This window comes from Arvicola amphibius, chromosome 7 (assembly GCF_903992535.2).
Source record: "Arvicola amphibius chromosome 7, mArvAmp1.2, whole genome shotgun sequence".
Classification (NCBI taxonomy): domain Eukaryota; kingdom Metazoa; phylum Chordata; class Mammalia; order Rodentia; family Cricetidae; genus Arvicola; species Arvicola amphibius.
Window position 1 is genome coordinate 79,302,474 of NC_052053.1, and position 8,702 is coordinate 79,311,175.

General features: G+C 31.8%; 1 protein-coding gene and 1 pseudogene across 3 annotated transcripts in view; one reads left to right on the top strand and one right to left on the bottom strand.

Moving 5' to 3' along the window:
• Nucleotides 1-8,232, top strand: part of Tc2n (tandem C2 domains, nuclear) — a 54,538-nt gene extending 46,306 nt beyond the window's left edge. For 2 of the 3 annotated variants that reach the window (XM_038335955.1, XM_038335956.1), the window contains exons 11-12: nt 1,166-1,365; nt 3,463-8,232. In XM_038335955.1, the coding sequence (XP_038191883.1) occupies nt 1,166-1,365; nt 3,463-3,573 (311 nt within the window). In that variant the 3' untranslated portion in view covers nt 3,574-8,232. Of the gene's footprint in view, nt 1-1,165; nt 1,366-3,462 lie in introns of those variants that run through there. The other variant, XM_038335957.1, reaches the window with a different exon arrangement.
• Nucleotides 6,293-6,874, bottom strand: LOC119818506 (annotated as a pseudogene).
• Nucleotides 8,233-8,702: the final 470 nt, after the last annotated feature.

Sequence of the window (8,702 nt, forward strand, 5' to 3'; positions counted from 1 at the left end):
CACAGCAAAAGAAATTCTAACAAGACAGATAACATTTTAGTGCTTCATAGCACTAAGGTCTACTAAACCATTGAAGAACATGTAATTCCTGTTCAACATAAGTTATTCTGAAGCAAAGAAAAAATAATTTTATGATATTAGTGTACTCTTGATAGCAAAATAGAATGAATAGCCCATTGAAAATAACTATAAATTAATACCACTAGATGGAGAATTATAAAAGTAAACAAAATCATCTTTGTCAACCTATCTACAATGCAAGCCTTTTAGTCCAGCCAGATCCATTTATTCTTTAGGGACAGCCACAGTGTTTCAGAGAACTGAAAATGCAGAACACTATTTCTATGTTTAGGGAGGAGGTGGGCCAGCTATTGGAAGTTTCCCAAGTCCCCTAGAGCTTGGGAAACTGAGCTTTGTTTCACTCTATAAGTAAAATGGAGCCTAAAGTCAAAATGGCAGTACTCAGGCCAGGGTGCTTTTTGCCTTTTCCCAACAGTATCATATTGAAAAGTATGCTTAGGTGAAAAGGTACATTACCCATATTTTTTTCTGGGCAGTTCCCAAGTTGATATTTCTGCTCCAACTTCTTTAGTACCCTATTCTACCTTTTGGCTTAAAAAACAGAAGTTTATTTTCTCAGTTCTCTATATTGAACAGTCCAATATTAAGCACCAGCAGAGTTGGTTTTGGAGGATTTTTATTTTTTTCCACTAGGGTTTATAATTGTTATAGTTTATACAAACTATTTTATCATTGTTGGAAGTGCTAGCTCTCAAATTTACTTAAGAATATCGTTTTATTCTAGTTCTAGCACACATATATTTCTGGCATCACGAGCAACGAAATTTACCTATGAAATTGTGAAATTAGTACCTCTAGTTGTCCAGAGAATTGACACCTTTTTTGGTGTAATTCACTTCCGTGTGTTTTCCTGTGCTGATGATTGTTTTTATGGTTGACATTATTTAGACTAGAGGAATGTTAAGTTCATTTAAGGCCACAGTAGTTATTTGTAGAGTGTGGTAAATGTTCTATTTGTTCTGTTGTCAAACAATAACCCAGAAGACCTTTAAAACTGATTATTTATATTTTTATAACCTATATAGATAAAAACTTTACGTAGTATTTCACAAGAAAGTTTATAAACTAGTTTCTTGTTTCATAGGTTTTTTTGTGAAGGTGGGGATGTTTAGCTCAGGAGAGCTGATCTATAAGAAGAAGACACGCGTACTGAAGGCGTCCAGTGGGAGAGTGAAATGGGGAGAAACTATGATCTTTCCACTCACACAGACTGAAAAGGAAATTGTTTTCCTCATTAAACTGTACAGTCGAAGCTCTGTAAGAAGAAAACAGTTTGTAGGCCAGGTGAGTGGGTGTCGTCCTGGATTTCTTCATGGTGTATCGCTGTGTGTTACTATGCAGTTAATTAGCAAAGGAAGGAAGATAAAGTTAAGAATGAATACAGGAGGATTCTTCAAACTTTAAACTAAAATTCAGTATTGCCTTAGTATCAAATTTTGTCAGATGTTTTGCTTTAATGCAAATAGATAACATTTCTGAGCAGGTAGGCTTCGTTTTTAAACCTTCTAAACTTTCAGCTTTAAAATATAAAATCAGTAGAAGAGAAAATATGTGTAAGCAGAGTTTTTCATTGGGACTGCAATTAGCTCTGTTCCACCAGCCACTTTCTAAATAACCACTCAGAGACTATCTATTAATTATAAATGCTCAGCAGATAGCTTGGGTTTGTTTTTTATCTAGCTCTTATAACTTAAAGTAACCAATTTCTGTTAATCCATATGTCGCTATGTGACTCATGGCTTGTTACCTCATCTTGTACACATCCTGCTCCCTCTACATCTGGCTGGCGACTCCTCTGACTCCACCCTTCTCAGTGTCCTTAGTCTGGGTTTCCCACCTGGCCTTGTCCTTTCCAGCTACTGGCCAGTCAGCTTCTTTATTAACCAATCATAGCATAATTTATGAAGTGTACAGAAGATTTTGAGTATCACATTTATTTTATTGTTTCATCTTTAATTTTGTATTTAAAATGAGCCTTTTATATATTTTATTAACTTCGCTATGATTTGAATTTTTAGAAAATATCAATTTTTAACAATGTGATAATATTTAGGGAGCAGATTTTGTTGTCTTGATTAATTAATTATAAATTAATTTGTATAGGGCTGTATAACAGTTGCCTTACTTATCAAGTCTATAGATTTTTTTTACGTTTTCTTTCCTTGTCAATCCAATAGAATTTTTTTACATTTTTTTTCCTTATTAGGATTTGTGGCAGCTATTAGTTATCCATTCATAGTAATTACAACTGTTTGTGCCACATTTAAATCTTGAAGTCTTTAACTGATGTAAAAGTTTTCACTTCACAAAAAACTGTTATTAACAGTCTTCAAATTGTGTATATGAATTTTCAAAGATTGGTATCAACTCTCATTTCATATAATTAGACTGCCAATTTAAAATGTTGCAGCTTTCTGTATTCTTATTTGGAAAGGAGTTTTAACTAAAGAATTAATATAAATTTAATTTGAGAGGTAATTAGCAGGATCATGAATGTGGAAATTCTTTAGTGGCCTCAGGTGTCAGTCACCATGAGGGAATCATATGTGGGCTCAAGTTCTCCTACTTTTATCAATCCAAATACTCTGTTATCTGTGTTATATATTGGGGTCTCTGTAAGATGTTGTTTGAAGGAAAGTTTTTTTAGGCCAAGGTAGAAAAAGAATTGAAAACCAATACTTACTCAAATTTCTTAGAAGAATTAGAAACTGGGTCTCAGGTAAGTTAATTCCAAGGTTACAGTATTTGTTAGCATTATAGCCAAGATAAAGATTCAGTTTTTAAAAATTGTACATCCACCTTGTTTCCATGTTATATATTCATTTTGATGTCTTATATTTGTACAATACTACAGTTTTCCCAAGATCATTTGCATGTATTTTCTGTAGTTTTTTTAAATGATAAAACAATGAAATTATTATGTGTTAAGAATGACTATTTATTAGATTTTAGTTAAGATTATAGTTTCATGTCATGTACAAGGTGTTTAAGTGCACATTCCTTTCTAGGTTAGAATCATTGTTTGCCTCAATTTAGAAATCATGGCAAAAATGTTTTTTTGAGTAATAAGGATCAATTTTAGTTGAACTACTAGATTGGTTGAGCAAGAAAGAATATTCACAAGGTAATTTTTTAAAATAATATTTCATTTTTACAGTTTTAATTTTTAAACTGAATTGGATCACATAATCCAGAATGATTGAGCAGGTTAAATATTTTAACATTTAAGGATCAATCAAATCATCAAGCAACTTTTGAAAAATTGGAATGATACTTATTTAAAAATGTTGTCCAAACTTGTCCATATCTTAACACTAAGAGTAATTGCTTCAGTTCAGCTGTGATCTTATGTCCAGTTGAGTACTGCGCTGTCCTTTACAGCTCTGGATAAGTGAAGACAGTAACGACAGTGACGCCGTGGACCAGTGGAGAGAGACAGTCACAAACCCAGAGAAGGCCGTTGTCAAGTGGCACAGGTTACATCCATCGTGAAGACTTCAGTGAAGAAACAACTTTACAGTCTTTTAGAAGAAACATGATTTTAGTTTTCTAAAGCTTGTAATGCAGTCTATCAGTTATACAAAGTGAACAAAATGTTTTAAAATAGTGCCAAAACAGAAGTTAAAACAAAGGGTAGTTTTATTAGGCCAACTAAATAGATTATAAAATCTAGGAAAATATCATTCCTAGATAGGTTTTTCTATATTGCTTTTGCTTTTTTTGCATTGTTTTGTGCTTTGAAAACTTTAATTTTGAATACTGAAAACTTATTTTTCAAGTAAACAAATCCAAATCTTTGAGCCTCTAAAGTAAACATAGAAAAAAAGTAAGAAACAACTGAGCAAGCAGCTGCTAGCAATCCTTCAGCATTTCACAGGGTGGATTTAACAGAGCTTATCTTCGTAGTAGTAAGGATGCAGAACTACGCACATGGCCATAACCTTTTGTCATCTTGTACTATTGGACATTAAAACCTAGCACACTAATCCCTCTTAGTACTATTAGGTATTTACAGGACTTTACCACTTGTCCTGTGCTAGGCATGATTGATTAGATCTTGGTTATATGGTGTATATCTTCATATGTACTTTTTCGAGCAAAAATGAGTAGAACCATTTCTATTTTTTATTTTGTATTTCAGAAAAGTTGATACCTAGTGCTTACAATTTCTTATCTGTAAGTGCATGATGACCTTTTTATAAGCTGCTTATCTCCAGGAGAATTAGAGAATTATTAACATTTTCCCAAGAATAAATAAGCTTGGAGCTAGCAGGATGGCGCAGTGGGTAAAGGAGCTGTCACTGCACTGACAGTTGAGTTCCTCCATTTCCAGAACGCAGCGTGAGAGAAGGAGAGAAGGGTGAGCCCTTCAGTTTGCTCTCTGACATCCACATGTAAACCATGGTGCATACATGTATACATGCACACGTGCGCACGCGTGCACATACACACACACACACACACACACACGCACTCCATAAAAAAAGAATAAATGAAGTTTATTTGAAATCCAAAATATGCACATTTTGCTGTCATCCTCATTCTTTTCCTTTATTTGGTGTTAAAACAAAATATTTTATATTTGGGTTAACTTAATTTAGCAAAATTAAATGAGCTTAAATAGTAAATTCAGTAGTTTTGATCATAAGTTCTTTGTTTTAGATTTTGATGTAAGTTACTTGTTCTGTAATCTACAATGTTAAAGTATTTTCCAATTTTTAATAACCGTACCTGATAAAAATTTATAGAATGTATATATTTTTCTACTGCAGGTTTTGTTTCGGTACATATTACAATTTAGCCTATGGATATTATTCCTGCTTGGATGGCCATAAGAGTTGTAGCTAAGACAATACAGTTTTTAGGAAGAAGCAGACAACAGTTTCTAATATTATAAAGTGACTTTATTTTTGCTAATAAATAAATGATGAGATCTATATTCCTGATCCTCCTCTCTCCCTCCCTCTTGACCAATCTGCCTACTTGCCTCTCTCTTTCTTTGTATCACACAATTTAGGTCAGAGAAATATTTTGTTATAATGTAGGAATAACCTTTTTAATTCCAGTTCTTTATTGTCTAGATATTTAATTAGAACCTAAATTGAACTGTTACCTAGATATCTTCTCAAGCTACAAATATATGTAGTTTATATTCTCCTTGCTTCTGTTGCCTAGATTTTATGATACCAGTGGCATTAACCAGAATTCTTTGCCATTGTGAATTTTGAAAAATAAATTTAGACTTATGAAAAGTGGAGTACTAGTAAGTGCTCCCTTGGCCTTTAGGAAAAACATCCTTTGTGATAGTGATAGTAGTTTGTAAATTGAGAATTAAACTTTAACTTTACTTTGTTTAATAGATTTTATTTTTAAGGTTGGCACAGAAGTTTTCTACATGTAATCTTCTGTTGTCAACACAGGCACAACCTTCTGCACTTTGAACATCCTGCACCCAAATAAGGCATTTGTCAGAACTGGCCAACCTACACCAACATGTCATAGGCTTGCTATTTTTAAAATCTAGAATTTTATTTTCAGCATTTTTTGTGTTCTCCTACTTTTAATTACTAAAGTTGATACATGCCATTTATTTAATTCAATTTTAATGATCTAATTAATAGTTAAGCATATGTATAATATAAAATTGAGGAAAAGATATGCTTTCTTCATTTCCCAGTGTCCTAGATAGCCTAGATAAAATCAATACAAAGAAAATTGTATTTAAAAGAACTTTCAGGTGAAAAAGTATTGATAGGTGAAGGTTTCTGATGTTTCAGTCTTTACTGAAGCGTTTTTCAACTGAAGATGTACTGAATGTAAATGTGTATGCTCATTGTGTCCTTGAAATTTTATGTGAAATGTAAGAAAAAAATAGGAACCAATAATAAAGACCGAAATATTATGCAAAAATCATTTTTCTTTGTATTGGTTTGGGCTTTTCTTGACCTTTATTTGTAACAAAGAAAAAGGAACCTAAATGATGCTGGGAAACCAAATGGAAACCAAGGAAACTTCATAATTGGAGAGATTAGTCATTTATAAACTCTGACATTTATAAAATGTATTTATAAACTCTCAGATAACATAAAAGGTTACAGCCCATGTCAACACTGTTTGGCATTCATTTAATTTTACACGATGGTATTCTCTTTACAATGGTTCTTTTCTTTCTTTTTTCTTTTTCTATTAATTAATTGGCATACTTGTTTACTTCCCAGTTTGTACATATGCCCTTAATTTCTTGGTATAATAAACACATTTCAATTCAAATAGCACCTTTGATTGCTATGCAGAACAGAAGTAATTGGTTCTGCAATTTACTTGCTCAGTTGCATACAAACAACATGCTATATATGAAAATATATTTGAAAAAAAGTTACTGGCTGAATTACAGGTATTAAATACTAAACATTCTAACAGTTACTGGATGAATTACAGGTACCAAATACTAAACAATTTAACAACTTATTATGATTTATTCTATTTAACCATCTAGGAAGTTTGAAGCCATCATCAGTCCAGTGGTAATTTCAAGTGCAATTGGGAATTCAGGAATTTTGATGGAGCTGTTAGTGTAGCAGATCTTGTAGGTAAAATATATGCAACTTTTAGTAGCTCATATGAAGGATTCTCTCTAAAATTGACTTCATTGATTTAATTCTCAGCAAACTAACATGACCTTTATTTTTATGTTATTAATCCATGTTCTATATTTATAATGAATTCATGACCACCTGAAGCTATTAATTTGATATACATGGGCTTCACAGCCACCATAGGTTTTTTACTCCATCCATTATGTTATTATAAAATATTACTTTGAACCTATAGAAACTTTGCTGGTTTCCCATATATGTTCTGGGGCACTGGACGGAATAACTTCTGCCAGATTACATCTGCTTTCTGCAACAGGAGGGAGAATACTCAACAGTGTATTTATAAAATCCCAGATAACAAAGAAAGTTACAGCCCATGTGAAATCATTGTTTGTCATTCATTCAGTTTTACCTAATTTTTAAAGCAGAAATCATACAAATGACTTGTGTATTAATGTCAGCTTTTCCCAGACAATTGAGAAGAAACCATTGGGATTTCTGAACATATGTAATTATGGTTTAAAAATAAACCAACCTGAAGTTTTCTTTGAATATAGTTTTGCAAATTTCTTTGATAATAATAAACTCATCAGCTAGTTGGAATCCATTTCTAACCAAAATTTTCATTGTTTATGTATTCATATATTTGCACATGTATGAAATATTTCAGAAACTTGGCATAAATTCAAACTTTTCTTATCATGGTAGAAATGGATATTTCAGATGCCTCTCTATTCAGTGTTTGGAAATTTATTTAGTGTTTCTTCAGAGCATATCAAAAAAAGAACCAATAAAATGTTTATATCTGTGATGACTAGGGTGAGGTTTTTTACATTTTCTCTTGCTGTTCTAATCAAATGCTTTCAGTTTTAGGTGAAACACTGAGTTAAAAGAATTTTGAATTAAGATGTATCCTGTCTATTTATATAGATTTATGAATAAATCATACAGATTTATGATTTTAAAGATACTAAAAGAATTATTAGAGTCCTCCAAACTTAGATTTTATATTGTTGTGGACAGAGGTGCGTGCTGTCTAGTTTTAGTGATTTCCTAGTACATTTTTTTTAATATTGTCATCTATTAAAAAAAAATCTGATCCTTAAAACAAATGGTGATAGGCAATATTTCCATTAAATAAATAGGAACTTGGTAAAGGCAGTAGATAACCTGGAACAAAGTTTCTTCATGCTTTCTTAGATGACAAAGAGGTAACTAATCCATGCTACACCAAATAAAGTATTCTTTTAAATGGTATTGGTAATTATTTAAAATTGCTTTTAGTATTCTCATGTCATGGGATTTTTAAGGTCATCATTCTTTAGTTTTTTGAGGCTGGAAGATGATTTTTTTAAAATCTGCTTCTTATGATATAATGATTTATTTTAGCAAAAATAAGTTTGATTGTGGTGCTAAGTTGGCCTTCAGTTTAATTTCTTGGTTTTTCAATTGCCTTGATTATATAATGTATGAAGTTTTGATCATGAAATAACTAAAATTATAAATGAGTCACCAGATATGCTTAGATTTAATAAACCATCGTTGTTGATACTGAGATTTTATATTTTATATATTTTATTTGTGAAATAAAACCATAAAAATCAGGATTATAATAAAAATACTGGAGGTATAAATAAAGTGCTTTGGAAAGTCTAATAAAGGAAGAATTAAAGGAAGAATTAGATATAAATGAATGAAGTAGGAAAGGCTTGGTTGTTCTCTTGCCCGACATGTAACCTGATAGCACTATCTCATCATCACTGATTTTCCCATCTGGAAGTCTTGATTTCTTTTGTCAACTGACTCACTGAAAAGCAATTATACTTCCACTTGTTTTAATCTTTAACATACCTCTCCCTTTATTGCTTAATAGATATTAGTTCCAGATTGCAAAGGAAACATGGTTAGATTCCTTCAACTACCTGCTTCCATACCTGCAAGTTTATTTTTGCCTATATCTATTCTTTTCACCTCATGTTGGAAAGCCAGACAATGTAAACTCTGAATTCCTCTCAGCCTTTTCTA